Source organism: Penicillium lagena (genome assembly GCF_028827675.1).
Source record: "Penicillium lagena strain IBT 129212 chromosome Unknown utg000001l_segment0_segment0, whole genome shotgun sequence".
In the NCBI taxonomy this organism is placed as follows: domain Eukaryota; kingdom Fungi; phylum Ascomycota; class Eurotiomycetes; order Eurotiales; family Aspergillaceae; genus Penicillium; species Penicillium lagena.
Window position 1 is genome coordinate 3,747,191 of NW_026623222.1, and position 15,044 is coordinate 3,762,234.

Consider the following 15,044-nt stretch of genomic DNA (forward strand, 5'->3'; position numbering starts at 1 on the left):
GGTGGAGAGGAAAGGTTAATGTTCCGACCGGCGCAGGCGCCAGGGAAAAGAAGTGGTCCGGATGCGGGCGGATGTTGTCATTGCAGATCAGGAACAGTGGGGCCTCAACGGATTTGTATTGTCACCCATTCAGCCTCATACTTCCAATCAAGGAAGGGCTTTATGGAAGGTGGAGTGTTCACTTCACGGTCGGCGTCGCTCTCTCCTCTTTCTTTCTTCCTTTCTGGCTCCGTCCTTCTTTCTCTTCCCGTTACCGGCCCGGTCGCGCTTTCCCCACGCTGAACAACGACGTACATATCCTTTTATTCTTTCTCTCTTTTTCTTCTTCATTCGCCCAATCCCAGCTGTTATGCCCATTCTCGAGTACCTGCAGTTTGCCATCGGCCGACTGCTCTACCCCATTCGCGCCCATGATTCGCGCCAGCTGATCTACTGGCCCGCATTCCAGCACCTGCCCGAGCCGAACATGACTCTCGAGTCCGATTGTGGTCCCTCCGGCTCCAGCCTGCCTCTGCGCTGCAGTATGATCGCAAAGGACCGGAGCGGTGCTTTACCGGAGCTGCACTGGAGCGCCCCAGAGTCTACGGAACCCGTCAAGGAATACATGTTGGTCTGCGAAGATATCGACATTCCCATTCCGTTCATGGTCATTCACCACGGTCTGTTCTGGGCCATTCCCGCACCTGTGACTGCCGCCATGCCAGAAGATGTCCAGCCACACGAAGATGCCGATCAAACTCATCGGACCAAAGCCGGCTGGCGTTTCCTTCCCAACATCATGAGTAAACCCTACATCGGTGCAGGCGCTCCGTTGGGCCACGGAAGTCACCGCTATGTGTTTACCATCATCGCTCTCAATACTGCACTGGAAATGGATGCCCCCGAAAAGGTGACCAAGCAGGAGATCAAGCAGGCTATGGAGGGCAAGATAATCGGCTGGGGCCAGTGGACGGGCGTCTTCGAGCGGCCCTGGCCCACCTAGGCGACCATCACTTGTCACGGTGAAGCGTTTGTGATTCAGAGAAATCGAGCTGGATGCGTGAGATTCCCAATGTGTTACGAAGCGGTGCGACTTTTTATTTCTTTAAACAACTGTTCTCACGAATTGTCCCTGGCACGGGTCTTGGAGTCAATGATATGCATACACGGTCTACCTACTTCTTATATCAGTCTCATATCCAACGTTCAATCCGTGTTTTCATCGCTGGGGTTTCTCTTCAGGCTAGTCCACTACATTCAACGTCGATCTGTTGCATGAAGACGGTCAACCGCCCAATGGTACACTCGAGAGAAGCTTCGCAGGCCCTCAGCGCGGCGGTGCACGTGCGGCTATGTTGTGCACTCTCCAATAACACGCGCACAATTTCTTTTAAGCCCTCCATCAGCTCCACCAAGCGCATCAGTGTGCGGCCGAGGAGTGTGCGAACTAACAGTTGGGCCTCATCTTCATCGAGCTCGGTTTGGCCAAGTACGACTTTACTTCGGATACAGACGAAGGGGCCCGGAGGCTGCTCGAATGCGAGGACGCTGGGGTCGAAGAGAGCTGGCTGGGTCGAGATGTCATATGCGGCGCACACGACTTCGAATAAAGCCAGGCACTGCTCGGACAGTGCGGGTAAAGTCACTATCGATGGCTGGGGGGTCTTAACGCAGTAGGTACAGTTGACCATAACGGAGCCCTGCTGACAGACACGGTGGACCAGTTCCAAAATGGTTTCCACATCAACTACCGTATGGACATTTCCCAATTCCGTCATGATTTGCAGGGCATCCATGGAACATCGACATTTCCTTTCGGAATTCATGGTGGTCCTCCGAAAATGAAGCTCACCGGGAGTTAAGTTGATCTGGCCAGTCTTGATGGCTGTTTGGCATCCATTGAGGTACACTAGTATTTGAAATCGGCATCCATGTTTACACAGAGAGTTTGTATGGAACCCCAGATCGAGATACGCTAAACTTGATATAGACAGACCCAATTAGAGTTTAGTGGCAGCCTTGGATTTTTTTTTTTTATGTTTACCTGTGGAAATACAAATATTATAACAATCACTCATTTGTTACTGTTAGCAGATACGATTACATATGAGCAGGAGTTTTCAATAACCAAAATTAAACGAGTGTTCAAGTTTGACTTGGGGGAACAATTCATGAAAGAGAAGGGGATAAACTAATACGGGCTATCTGTCTCTTTTGCTTGAAAAAGACAATAAATCACGCCAACATAACTTCTAGAACGCCGTCTCCATCCTCTTTCACCCATTGTCTTGTGATCTTCAGCCCTGCTTCGGTCAGCAACTCTTCCCATTGCTCCTTAGTTCTCTCCACTGGAAAATCGACGGTCAGTATACAATAGAGATTGAGGAAGATGGAGTATATGACTGAAAATGAACTAGAGGTTTTCTAAGAAATCGGTGCCATACTTGCAGCAAATCCGATCATCAAGATGAAGTCCAAGCCAGCCGTAGGAATTGGAAGAGGTCCAGCTTCTGGAAGCACGTTCTCGATGATGATTAATTTAGAGTATTCGTTCATCGCAGTCACGAGATTGCGTAGAATAATCAGGGCCTTGGGGTTGGGCCAGTCGTGTAGCACATGCTTCAGGAAGTAAACTCGCGCGCCTTTGATCGGTTGGGGTTGGAAGAAATCATGTTTTGTTACTTCGATTGTTGGATGGAGGCTGTCTTTTGGGATTGCATCGATCACATCTGGTTGATCTTGGAGAATCAATCGACCTTTAAAAGTCAAAGCCGGTGTTAACGGAGGGACGCTGCAAGTCAACATAGGAAAAGCCTTAAAATTTTGCATACCTTTGATATCTGGGCATCGATTCCGAAATAGCATGAGATCGTGTCCAAATCCGCCACCGATATCGACCAACAAAACCTCCTGTTTACCAATGACATCAGTACAGATAGACTCTTCAATAGGAAACAACGAGATCCATGGTGGCCGATTAGCCCTATAGTCAGTCATCATACTATGGAACTGGGAAGCTTCGCGAGGATGATCCTTCCACCAATCGAAGCAATGCAACTTTGTCTGAAAGGCGTATTGGAACGGACTGTCGAGCTCGTCCTCCAACGCACGGTACTTCGTCTCTCGGGCATAAGACGGAAACCTAGCCCCACCGCGGTAGCCCAGATCAAAACAGTGTTTAATACCGTTGCAGAGCGCTGGGACACTAAAGATATTTGAGAGTGATGTTGGGGCAAACTTGGTCTCCGGCCCGGCTAGCTCGGTGAAAATTCGGTTCGCGGCAAGGACTCTCATGATTCGCACTGCGATAATATGAGATCTTGATACTATAGAGCTAGTCCATGAAAACGCCCGGGAGCTCACATAATAACAGAGGGTCAGCTCCAGTACTCTGGGCAAGCTCGCTGGCGGTTTGCGGCCCAGCAGATTGGATCAACTCAAAGATCCCCAGATCTGCTGCGACGTATGCACATGGTAAGAGCGCGAACTAATCGTTTCGTTTATGTTAGCACTCTGGCGCCTGATATGGGGATACAAGACGTGCCGAAAAGCAAACATCAAAGGCCCTCTCGGGAGGAGTTTGAAGAGCTTCCGTCAGTTGGCGTGCCAGTAATAGTAGCCTGAGCCTTGTCTCCCCGTCTTGAATTGAGAGTTCAGCCTTGCTCAATTGCGAAATGAGGTTGGAAATGCTGTCAATCTCGACGTTTTCTGTCATTTTGTCCCAAATACAAGGAAGTACTCCAAAATCTCTTTATGAAGTCATGAATTTTGCTATGAAGGGTGGGGAGACTTGGAACAGCGTGGCTTGGGGGAACGCATATTTATACGCGAGACTAAGAATTGGAACTGTAATATATACAAGAATTCCAGTAAGCATTACCCGAGCGCAGGGGGGAGTAGGAGGGTCTCATTGGTTTTCGAGTTACAGTTGCGTCTGTTATAGTCAGAGGACTATGTTTGAAACTTCCCCGCGACCCAAATGCAGGTCGACCAGCGATAGCCAACCATTTCGGAGCAACCATACATTGGAGATAATGTGCAGTTGTTTCTAGCATGTGAATTAGGCGTTAGTGCGGTTGTGTGAACTTAACTTTTTGAACTGAGAGCTCTCGCATTGGTCGGCATTGGCGTCGAATGGATTGCCAAATCCGGATAATCATGATAAGCGCTACAATGCGAACCTAACCCTTTCCAAAGCGGTCTATGACAGAGAACGAACTTATCCTTGCCACTATACCAGAGAGGACATAAGGCTTGAAATAATTAATTATTTTACTGTCTCGAATTTGGGCCACTGCGAGGTTTGTTTTTAAATGTAGGTTGGAACCGTAAAATTTAGTGGAAGCAAAAGATTTTTGACCGACGAGTCTGCTCGAACCAGTGGAAAGAGCATAATATTTGGGCCTCACAAAACGAAATGGTATTTATTTATAAGTCAAGTTAAATGGCACCCATATTTTTCAAGAATTGTAATTTTCACAAAGTCAAATACCTCGCAGGTGAGAAAGTGGTGATTTGAGTTGCTGACACGCATCCACCATTCCGTATAAACAAAACCGCCGGTTTGAAAATCATGCAGAACCCTAACCGTCCAATCAACCTCGCAAGCTAAACCTTCGTATGAAATATCACCAAGTCCATCTCACCTGAAGGGTCTTTAGAAAATCCTCTAAAATTTAAAGTCATGATAGCTCGTGGGAACGAAGCTGGGGGATGGCATCATCTCTAACAGGGGCTCCGCGCTGGAATCACAAAGATTATGATTTGATGCAAGTCTAGATAGGCTAGACCATTTCCTTGGTGTTATGGTTTCAGTTAGTTTCTCTGTGTAAAGTATAGAAGCAAATTTCCAATGTCACTGTAGCAGTATCAGCGAAATTGGAGGTTGAGTGAACATCTTCTTTATTTTCGAAAATTACCGCTAGTGCAGCTGCTTCAGTTATGGAACACCAGTCATTACACTACTGCGTCATTGACGTACGTGAGTGGATGATCATTGACTTTTCTTACCGGCTTGCTCCCAGCGTGAATGGCCGAGGGCCTCTGTCGTTGAATTCGTCTTTAATCTGCAGGGTCCAGGCAAAGTCACACTTCACAGGCTTCCTTGGCAAGTTGACAGACTTTTGCACTCTTCTATTAGCAGATCAGGCAGAACATTTTATCGCCATAATTCCTGCGTGACGCCATGGCGACTATTTACCCATCGCCCCGAGAATCCATTCTACCATGCTAGAGCAGTCTTCCCCCTGAATGGCTTCGCCCTTCCCTAACAACCAGCTATATTCATCTAACTATGCAATGCAGTTACACTGGAATCTACAAGATTCCCAGCACTGATTTCATATCAACCAGTCAACCCTCTGATCTTCATTAAAACCAACTGCAGCCGTCGGTCTGTCTCCATGATCATCATCAATCGACCCCTATAAGGCGTGGTGGTGAAGAGATCTTGTATATAAGCCCGAATGCGCCGAATTGTGGATAGCAGCATAGATAGTCGTGTCTGCAGCATGCGCCAGATGAACCAAGTCTTGTCTTCCATGGGAACTTGAAAAGTTCCCACAAGTAAAGGGCACGCTTCCGTGTGAAAGCCAAGACAGTTCTGGGAATCTCTCTGTTTCCTGATCCCGCACTGTAAATTCGAAAGAACTTCGTCTTCTTGTAGATACGATTTGGCAGATGTTGCAGTTGTCTCTAGCGTGGTCAAGAGGCTATCAATGCTCACAATAAAGATCATGAGCAGATTAGCGCGAGACTCTGTTTTCAAGCAAACTCTGCATCGCAGAATCGATTCTGCTTGTCGCTGAAGCTCCTTTTCGTATGCCAAAAGACTATCAATATCGGTCTCCTCTTTACTCTGCTCCAGCCCAGCTCGGACCAACTCCCCTATTGACCAGGTGTCCGGTGTACAACTGCAGCCTTTTGGCGTTGCCGGTATCAACTCAGTCTCAAGTTCCTCCGAAGAGTACATACTATCTTCTGGGGATTCAAATGGATTTTTGTGATTGTATGAGTCCATGAATATGCTTGAATTTGGGACGCCGCTCATGGCCCATAGGTCTGATTGAGACTGTGTTTCTTTTCGTTCCATACTCGATGTGTAGAATGAAGAAAAGGAATCCAGCTGTTGAGAAATTGACGGTACTCCCGCCGCGTCCTGAGGTCCTTGGAAACCGGTAAGACAATTGCTTGCAACTGGATTCACTGACGATGGTTCAGATACCATCATAATCGATGAAGGAAACGAGTCCGTGCCAGAATAGCCAACAAATGGACCTGGGTATTTGGAGTTATCAACTGGATCAATGAGATCATCAAGGTCGATATTTTCGTTATCATCTACGGTGTCAATGGAATTCATGACAGGTTCGTTGAATTGAGCCGACATCAATTCTTGCAACCAGACTTCGGATGCAATGTCCATATCAAATACTAGTTCGTTGAAGTTAGTCTTTTGCACGACAATTAAACACTAACGTCACTAACTGGAAATTTCGTCAGAAATCATTGGCGTATGCACTTTGTTCCCAATTTCCTCGGAGACGCTCTTCATGCCCTGATTTGGCGTCTGAGTCCCGGCCTCTGTGCTTGCGTGGTGGTGTTTTCTCTTTGCCACCTTTGGCGCCTTCTTTTCGTGCTCCTGGTAGTCCAATGCTGGCTGCTGTTGGGCGGGACTGTTATAGTTTTCTCTTAGCCGTGACTGAGAATCTCTTTTCTTCGCTGGTCGTCCTAGCCGTCTGGACATGCTGTATACACAATCGATCTTGTGCTTCTGACACCGACGGCAAGTGGGCTTCTCATGGCTGCAGCGAATCTTGGCCTGTTGGCAAGCGTTGCAGGTAGAGCGTACTTTGACACTCTTTGGAAGCGTACTGGCATTTGCCTTTGATGACTTTGACATACTCATAATTAATCAAGCGATTCTTGAGAATTCCGTTGATCAGGGGCTCTAGATGGTATGAATGCCCTTGTCTCATATGAAGGAGTCATGAGCTTGTTACGCACGGTGCACCTCGATAGATCTACTTCGTCAAGGCACCCAATCCAGTTTAAGAATAAGATATCAATAGGCTGCAATTAAGCTCGCTTCACAAGCCATTATACCTTTTACAGTGTAAAGTGGGCTGCCACGATTGCACGACAAGCCGGGACGGTGGAGAGTTACATCCTGCAGGGTCCTTTATCACAAGTGAATCCTGTCCTACCCGAGCATACAGGAGTACTACTTGTGCCTCACCATAACGCCATCGACCGCAAAGTCTCAATCTGAGGGGACGGCAGAGCTGGAAGGTGGGGAATTGACAATCGTTTGGTTTGTAGTTATGCAGCTGTATGGTATTGCAATTTCTTCCACGATCGCCCTGTTCCGGTCATATTCTCGTTGCTAAGAGACTTACTCCGAATCTGAAAGTCATACGTAGCGGGGGCTAAATGGGAGCATATAAATTTTCTGGAAGGCAATTAGCCTTTCGATTATTTGTGAATATAAACCTCACATCTGGGCATCTAACTGTCCTTTTCGGTACATCTTGACAAACTGTCGAAACCAGTACTTAGACCTGATAACTCAAGGAAAAGGTGGTAGGGATGTCGTATGTTGCCTAGAGCTTCCTACCAGGAAGAGTCCAAAACATACACTGTCTAGCGTCTAACATCGACTCAATAGTAGGATCAAGTATCAAAACATCATACGTTCGAGACAGAGGGGTAGATATCCACAAACGAATGCTCTGCTAGATGCAAGTCAGAAACAATAAAAGGCTTGATGCAAGTCTCTGTCTAGCACATAGCGAACCTGCCCTAAGGGACGCCTTGTATTTCCAGCCTCATTTCCACATTGCCTCAGTAGGAGCTGGGTCGCAGGTCACCGATTGGAATGATGTCGTCGTTGCACTCTGCCAAGTCCGAGATGACCCGCCGGAGCTGTCATTTCGACCGAAGAAATAATTTACCGCGAGCGGGACATCCAATCCGGCCGCCTGCATAAACTGCCTCACATCGAACCCAGCACGCGCGGCCATGTTCTCCGGCGGAATGTGCGAAAAACAAGCTGGAAAGCAATAATTCAATGGCTGCGCATACAAGAGATAGACGTAACGGTGGTGCGAGCCGGGAGGGGGCTGAGGTCCAATATATTCGGCGATGAGTGAAGACAGTCCACCACTACCATCGGACGGCACCAGATAACCCGATGAGTCTGTTTCTGTGCAGTTGACTATGAGGTCTGACTGGTACCAGTGCAAGACGACAGTCTGGATTGCGGTGCCGGAGATCATGACGTCGAGATCGAGGAAAAGGATCAGGTAGCGTGTGTTGCAGTGCAGGCCGGCATGACCAATATCGGGAACTGTCTTAGTATCTGATACACAGTTAGCAAGACTCGGCAGGTATTCCGGATTGTCTTCGTACCTTGGGCATTCAATGTCATTCCTGGCCAGACCACCATTTCTCCAGGATAACGAACCTGGAGTTGCTGCACGGACAAGAGTGGATATTGCTTTGTCGTGCTGGCTGTAAGAAACCATATAATCCACACCCAGAACATTATTGTCAACAAATATACGACTGGATTGAATGTGAAAATGTTAAGTGGTTTCCGTTATATAGACTGCAACGCATGAAAAGTTCAATCATCTTCGTCTGTATGTACCACCCTGTCCTGCGATTATATACCGACTACGGAACTTTATTCTGTTGCACCACTTAAGATTTCGTGTAGAGCAGCCAGCATTCCCCGGGGCAGTTTTCTAGGGCGACGAGTTCAATTGTGCCCGTCGCCACGCCCAGCCCTTAGAATAAACAAGCATGAGCAAGGGAATCACGGCCATCACAACGCTGGACACGAGGATATATGTATACTGCACACCTACTCGTCGAATTAATGGATTCACCGCAGCGGCGGCACCCGCACCGAGAAAACAGCGCACCAGGTTGTTCGCGGCCATGGCTGTGGCCGGAGTTGTGTAGTACAGGTCCACAATCAGGACGTTCATAACATTGTATGCGGCGGTGATGAAGAAGCAAATGAAAAATATCATCGAAAGAGCAGCCCACAATGGAGCTCCGTGCGCCAGAAGGGTCCCGTAAACCGTGATCGAGCCGGCGGCAAACATCTACGTCGGGTATATCAACATCTGAAAACAGAAGAGCAGGACATACGTAATATATAGTAAGACGTACCGTCATAGGAAAGCCGATTTGTAGCCTAGCCTGCTCAATTGAGAACTCGGAGATGTCTTCCCGCTGGTGCCTACGCACTGGCTGGCCTATTTTTGCGTACATTCGTCTATAATTCCAGTCTACCAACACGCCATTAGTAGTTGCACTAACCAGCGAGCCTAGTCCGGCGGGTATAAAGCTCAGCCCTATACCGAGATCGTGGAGGTTGTAAAGCGCCTTAAAGAGTGAAGCAACACCCGCAGTGACAGCATAGTAGCTTGCGAAAATAACTCCGTTCACCAACAAGATTAGGCCAACCGGACGATGAGAAAACAGTCGCAATGCGAACCATGGATTCAAGATGGTCCATTTTCTTCGCTGTTGAGGAGACTGACGGGGGAAGCTGTCAGCTTCTTGATTCAAAGGTTGCTTCATATAACTCCAAAAGGTCCTATTCAACCCCAATGCTGTGGTTGATCCATCCCCAACAATAGCTCGACAGGTTTCAGGGAAAAACAGAAGCAGGAGCACAAAGAAGGCAGCGGCTGCAATGGCTAAAAACCAAAATATTGCCGGCCATCCCAAATACTGGCTCAAGAGGCCACCGAGAATAGGGCCAAGAGAAGGGGCCAGAATATTCCCAAGCGACGCAAGTCCCATATAGTAGCCTCGCTCCCGGGGTGTGATGATATCCGCTGCAACGGCGGATGCCAAGGCAACTGTTCCGCTACTGCCGCTGCTCTGAACGGCGCGGAGGATCAGCAGCGCAGGAAAGTGGCGCTGGAGGGCAAGAGCAATGTTGCCCACGATGTATACTACGAAACAGCAGATGTAGGCTGGTCGGCGGCCTGCTTGGTCGGCTAACGAGCCCATGAAAGCTGGTGCGAGGCCCTGGCATATCTATACCCAGAAAGTTAGTTGTCTGCCTGATAGTGACATGAAGGCCATACCATGTACGTTGTAATTGTCAGGTTTATCTGAGAGGGACCGACATGCAAATCTTTGGCAATGGAATTCAAGGCCGGGTAGTAGATATTTGCAGACAAGGGGGAGAAGCTTGAGGCTAGCGCTGCGGTCACTATAATCAGTCGTTTTTGAGTGGTTGTGAAAACGGAATATCGATCATTGGTAGACCGCAGCAAAGGCGTTCTATTGTGGGCTTTGCTGTCGGTGCTAGACAGACATTCATCTGTGATCGGTTGCATGATGAGAGAAGCGTGACACTAAGAATCATATGTGTGATGAAATACAATCATACAATCATAAAATCTTGATTGAAGAGTAGGTAGCAAGTAGCAAAGAATATAGATAGACTCTGAAGAGACCAGCTCGCAGAGCAAACCCCCATCCAGACGACTAAATCTTCGCGACAGCGTCCAACCTAGGGGTTGTACTACCAGTATAGATATGGGACGGACGAAAGATCTTGCCGCGAGTGACTAGTTACACCTGGTCAGCAAAGAAGTTGCCGAGACTTGCGGACGATTTATGCTATGAGGTGTACAGACCCATGTATTCACGCCAATGGGCCATGATTCCCATGATCCGATGCGAGAGCATAGCCGCTGGGATGATCTCAGGCTCGAACCCACTATGCGAAACATCAGCCAGATCTACGTTAGCACATCGCCGTCACGCCACCATCTATGTGAGGGTCTACAAACATGCCAGTGAAGACGAAGTTTCCATAAAAATCGGCATTCGGATACAGCCCACGAGAGAGGAAGTAATCATCCCTGCCTGCAGCCAGTTCAATAGCTTCGGCTATTTTAAGCAGCGGGTTCGATTCCGGCGCCAGATCATTCAAAATGTTGCGAATGGGAGGAACGCGCGGATCCATACCCTTGTACGAGCGGTGGCCGTAGCCGAATAATTTGCGTTTTCCGGCTTTAACCTCCTCAATAAAGGCAGGCACGCGTGATGGGTCCCCAATCTCGCGCAGTGCACGCTGTGCAGACTCCGTCGCGCCGAAATGGAGCGGGCCATGAGCCGCGCTGACAGCGGACATCAGGCACGAGACTGGATCTGTCAAGGAGGACGCCGTGACGAGACTAGAGAAGACAGAGAGTGCCATTCCATGGTCTGCGTTGAGCATGGCGAAGCGGCGGAAACATGCCAGCCGCACGGGGTCCGGACGATGAGTCGTTAGGTCTAGCATGCTGCACATGGTGAACAGATTCTCGTAGTAGGTCTGGCTGAGGGAGGCGGGTTGCCACGGAATGCCTTTGCGGTGGCAGTAGACGAGGGCGAATATCACGGCGTAGGCTGCAGTGGTTTTTAAGATCATCTGGTCAACACGGTCAATGTTCTTCTGGTAGAGGCTCGCATCGGATGAGGCGGGGATGGATTCTGGGACGCTGGATAGGTAGGCTGCTAAGCCGGCCAGTATGAGCGGCAATGGGCTTGTAGTTGGTCTGGGGTTATGGTTAGACGGGCTCGCATATACGATCCATCGTGAATGCGGGTAAAGGTAAGAAATCCATACAGCAAATTCTGGATAGTTTTAAGCACTGAATCTGGAATCTCCAGCATATGTTGAGCCAGCGTCCGACTTAATTCCGCCCGCTGATGCGCCGTCGGATACGTGCCCCAGACCAGTAGGTGGAACATGCCCTCAAAGTCAGCGTCCCATAGCTGCTCGAGGGTGTATCCATGAAAAAGCAAACGTCCTCGCTCGTGGTCACTAAATATGGATGGTATGGTCAACACTGCGCAGACCCGCATCACAGCCGCCGCAAGCTCACGAGAAGCTGATCGCAGACTCCACCACCGTGGTGTTTTGCAAGCCTGGGTCATGGACTCGCAATCCGTGGCCAACTTGGTCTCCTCGGTCTGTGCCCGCAGATGGGGCGCGGATGCGCTGGAGATCTGTTGCTCGCACTGCATTGCGGTGAATGGGGATCTCATAGTGGAGATCAGTGCGCGAGTCGTGGATAAAAAGTGTGCCGGTCGACATGATTGACGCTGGTGAGAGCTGGCCATCTGGGGCATGGGATACCAACCCACGCCCTAGGATCTTATACCCGATGGCGATTGGGACGGTAGCTAATGTCACCGTGTTTCTGTGACACCTATACTGTTGCGCTTGTGAATCACCTAGGTAGGTTCGGGGTAAGGTAATCTGGTAATGTAGAGACCAGGCCAACGATTGAGGTACGTGAATAAGGTCAGTCATATTGAGCTAGTTCACTATTCTTTTGTTGCGTTTCGAAATCCGTCATGAGAATGCCTCCCGTCTGGTACTCCCATCTTTCATAACTCCCTCCGCGTTTTTACTCCGGCATATGCTTGAATGGCTTGGCCAGGTGTTCCTGGCAGAAAGGAAGCTTGCTGACAGTCCAGATCTCAGTATCCTGCATGCAATCATTAGCGTTGATGTCAGTCAAATCTGTCCGCTACATACCGGCTTGAGGTTCTTCTTGATTTCCGTATCGAGCGTGCCAGCCTTCAGAGCAATAATCTCCGGCGCCGCATCGGGATCATGGGCAATGGGCGAGCCGCACTCAGAGCAGAAAAGGCGGTGGACGGCCTTGCCGGAGCTACCCTTGCCGGACCATGTCTTGACGGGGCCATTGATGGTCAGCTTCGCCTTGGGCACGACAGCGACCAAGGCTGGATAAAAGTCAGTAATTATTTAGTTTTTTTGCGCAGGGCCAGCGCGTGCATACAGTAGGTGGAGCCGGACTGGCGCTGGCAGTCATCACAGTGGTCGTAGCCGGTGATGATAGGCTGGTCGACGTCAGCGGAGTACGTGACCGCTTTACAGAGACAGTGACCGGTGAGAGGCATGATGGAGAGAGAGTAACTTGGGAGAATGGGGACCTTGAGAGTGAGCGACGAGAGTATTTAAGAGAATTGATCAATGCATTGCGTCATGTGTTTTCCGATTCCAAATTCGTCCTCGATTCCAAATTCGTACTGCAAGTCCATGACAAATTGCGGGAGCTCCACTGCGCCAGACCAGTCAGGCGCAGTTGGAACAGAGTAAGCTCCCCAGTCCAGATCCACTCGGTCGGGTCAGGCCAGAATTGATCTGTCCGACGATACTATATTCACTGCCCCCGCCGCCGGGCATGTTCCATCTTATCCGCCGCACTCTCCACCATCATCAGCCTCGTCCACCGCTTCTCACGCCTCCACTCACCTGCATCTGTGCCGCCATTCCGGCCCTCGGGTTCTGTCCACCATACAGCAGGGACTCGTTCCGCTGCGCAATCCGTGCATCCTCCTTGGTCACATACACAGGCACATCCGCCGCGACCGGGGGTAGACCCAAGGCTTCGTTGCGATTGGCGATGGACCGCACCTGCGCCGAGACGGAGCCCACCCCGGGGGGTCGATTGAAGGCGCGGCCCTGAAGAAGAAAGACTGGGTAAGTCATGTCCCCCACCACATATCACCCTTGATCAATCCTTCCATACCTCGGTGGCTTGGATCTCCCGCGCATCCTCCTGCGTAATATGGCTCTGCGGCTTACGCGACACCTCGTCGAGCTTGGTATCGAAGTTCATCTGGCGCATCGACAGGCTCTGCGCCGTGGCTGTGTTCCCGGGTCACCTTGCCGTCCCTTGACTTGCCCTGCTTCCATATTTGTAGCAAAATCAAATTCTCTCAAGACCTACCGGCTGGTCCGCCCCGAACTGGCCCACTGCCCGCCAGCTCGGTTTCCGCTTGCGAAATCATTGACACATCCTCGGGTGTGATGCGTTGCCCGCATTCGGCGGCACGCTTGAGTTCGTTGATGCTAGGGATGTTGAAACTCATGGCGGGTGCAAATTTGCTTTGTCTGGATGCTGGAGAAGAGATCCGGGGGCTAATATAGGTAGTAGCGGTGATGTCACGGTGAACACACCCGATGGCGGTTTGCCGCTCAAGGGTGGCGTTGCCATGTAGTGACGAATATCGCGCAGTAGATGATAGTGATATGAGTGATTTCCATTCCATTTGAGAAGAATGGGTCGGGAAATAGGTTGAAGGATTATCGAAAGACTTCGGTTGACAAAAAGACTCATGAAAGGGACCAGTCCTTAACCGCAAACCGATAAGGAATACTACGGAAGGGTCAACTGTATGACCTCCTGCAATTTCACTCGTTTTCTCTCTCCTAGATAAAGATAATGCATGCGTTTAAACAAACACTTATAATTGACCAGCTGAAGACATGTTGACACGTGTGTGGACGATTCAGTCCACCCCTACCCGCGAGAGATATATTCGTCTCTATCTTCTATTCTACTTAGTAGAACTGTCACGAGGTATAGTGTCTTTTCATAACGAGGTTTCATAGTTCACTTTGAGGACTGATATCGAGGTCCATCCTTCTTGTCGTTCTCGCAAAGTCAAACCGAGGGGATTAGTCAAGAGTGTCAAACATAACCTGGAATATACAATCATGCCACTAATCTTCCACGATGTTGCACGCTGTTGACAAATCCTAGAGGTAATGATCCGATGTTGAAGACAGTGACCGGGTGTGACTGCTACCGTTGAACATGTTCCGCCCGTCGAGTGCTACGGGGGGACCCCACAATGCTTGGTGCAGTAGGACAGTATCACCTCGAGGCACGGCAAGGGTCTGGTACGGTCATTCGGTACGGGGGTGTTATTTTCAATTCTCCCATTCATCAACTCCAAGGAAAGAGCAAGAAGGGAAAGAAGCAAAGGGCATTCGACTTTATTTAACTCTTTGGATCCTTTGTGCTGACCAATCACGAGCGATCCCGGACATGCCGGTACCGGGACAGCCGCGCCTTCCTTTTTCCTCTTTGCATCGCTTGAGGACGTCGCAACATACAGCAGCCTAAACAGGCAAGCGCTGTTCTGCTCTGCCTTTGCTCTTCGCATTCCCTCCCTTGCGCGGTCGGTCCGGCATACCATCTCTCCCTCACCCGATCCCGGCCCTCAAC

The 15,044-nt window shown here is 49.6% G+C and overlaps 9 protein-coding genes across 9 annotated transcripts; 1 reads left to right on the forward strand and 8 right to left on the reverse strand.

The window, feature by feature from the left end:
* Window positions 1-349: 349 nt before the first annotated feature.
* N7510_001645 (YbhB/YbcL family Raf kinase inhibitor-like protein) lies at window positions 350-982 on the forward strand (the record flags this gene model as incomplete). The annotated part of the gene is made up of 1 exon (XM_056973572.1): window positions 350-982. The coding sequence occupies one exon, from the start codon at window positions 350-352 to the stop codon at window positions 980-982; it is 633 nt and encodes a 210-aa protein (XP_056838689.1).
* A 235-nt stretch (window positions 983-1,217) lies between these two features.
* Window positions 1,218-1,757, reverse strand: N7510_001646 (uncharacterized protein; the record flags this gene model as incomplete). The annotated part of the gene is made up of 1 exon (XM_056973573.1): window positions 1,218-1,757. The coding sequence occupies one exon, from the start codon at window positions 1,755-1,757 to the stop codon at window positions 1,218-1,220; it is 540 nt and encodes a 179-aa protein (XP_056838690.1).
* A 457-nt stretch (window positions 1,758-2,214) lies between these two features.
* On the reverse strand, window positions 2,215-3,273 carry N7510_001647 (S-adenosyl-L-methionine-dependent methyltransferase; the record flags this gene model as incomplete). The annotated part of the gene is made up of 3 exons (XM_056973574.1): window positions 2,215-2,327; window positions 2,424-2,735; window positions 2,811-3,273. The coding sequence occupies 3 exons, from the start codon at window positions 3,271-3,273 to the stop codon at window positions 2,215-2,217; spliced, it is 888 nt and encodes a 295-aa protein (XP_056838691.1).
* A 2,050-nt stretch (window positions 3,274-5,323) lies between these two features.
* On the reverse strand, window positions 5,324-6,724 carry N7510_001648 (uncharacterized protein; the record flags this gene model as incomplete). The annotated part of the gene is made up of 2 exons (XM_056973575.1): window positions 5,324-6,411; window positions 6,466-6,724. 2 exons carry the CDS (start codon window positions 6,722-6,724, stop codon window positions 5,324-5,326), a joined length of 1,347 nt encoding a protein of 448 aa, XP_056838692.1.
* A 1,081-nt stretch (window positions 6,725-7,805) lies between these two features.
* Window positions 7,806-10,011, reverse strand: N7510_001649 (MFS transporter; the record flags this gene model as incomplete). The annotated part of the gene is made up of 3 exons (XM_056973576.1): window positions 7,806-8,452; window positions 8,891-9,092; window positions 9,160-10,011. 3 exons carry the CDS (start codon window positions 10,009-10,011, stop codon window positions 7,806-7,808), a joined length of 1,701 nt encoding a protein of 566 aa, XP_056838693.1.
* A 745-nt stretch (window positions 10,012-10,756) lies between these two features.
* Window positions 10,757-12,120, reverse strand: N7510_001650 (putative citrate synthase; the record flags this gene model as incomplete). The annotated part of the gene is made up of 2 exons (XM_056973577.1): window positions 10,757-11,487; window positions 11,691-12,120. 2 exons carry the CDS (start codon window positions 12,118-12,120, stop codon window positions 10,757-10,759), a joined length of 1,161 nt encoding a protein of 386 aa, XP_056838694.1.
* A 400-nt stretch (window positions 12,121-12,520) lies between these two features.
* Window positions 12,521-12,927, reverse strand: N7510_001651 (GFA family protein; the record flags this gene model as incomplete). Its single annotated transcript, XM_056973578.1, has 2 exons — window positions 12,521-12,750; window positions 12,807-12,927. The coding sequence occupies 2 exons, from the start codon at window positions 12,925-12,927 to the stop codon at window positions 12,521-12,523; spliced, it is 351 nt and encodes a 116-aa protein (XP_056838695.1).
* A 319-nt stretch (window positions 12,928-13,246) lies between these two features.
* On the reverse strand, window positions 13,247-13,519 carry N7510_001652 (uncharacterized protein; the record flags this gene model as incomplete). Its single annotated transcript, XM_056973579.1, has 1 exon — window positions 13,247-13,519. The coding sequence occupies one exon, from the start codon at window positions 13,517-13,519 to the stop codon at window positions 13,247-13,249; it is 273 nt and encodes a 90-aa protein (XP_056838696.1).
* Window positions 13,520-13,544: 25 nt separating this feature from the next.
* Window positions 13,545-13,902, reverse strand: N7510_001653 (uncharacterized protein; the record flags this gene model as incomplete). Its single annotated transcript, XM_056973580.1, has 2 exons — window positions 13,545-13,678; window positions 13,788-13,902. The coding sequence occupies 2 exons, from the start codon at window positions 13,900-13,902 to the stop codon at window positions 13,545-13,547; spliced, it is 249 nt and encodes an 82-aa protein (XP_056838697.1).
* Between the last annotated feature and the right edge of the window lie 1,142 nt (window positions 13,903-15,044).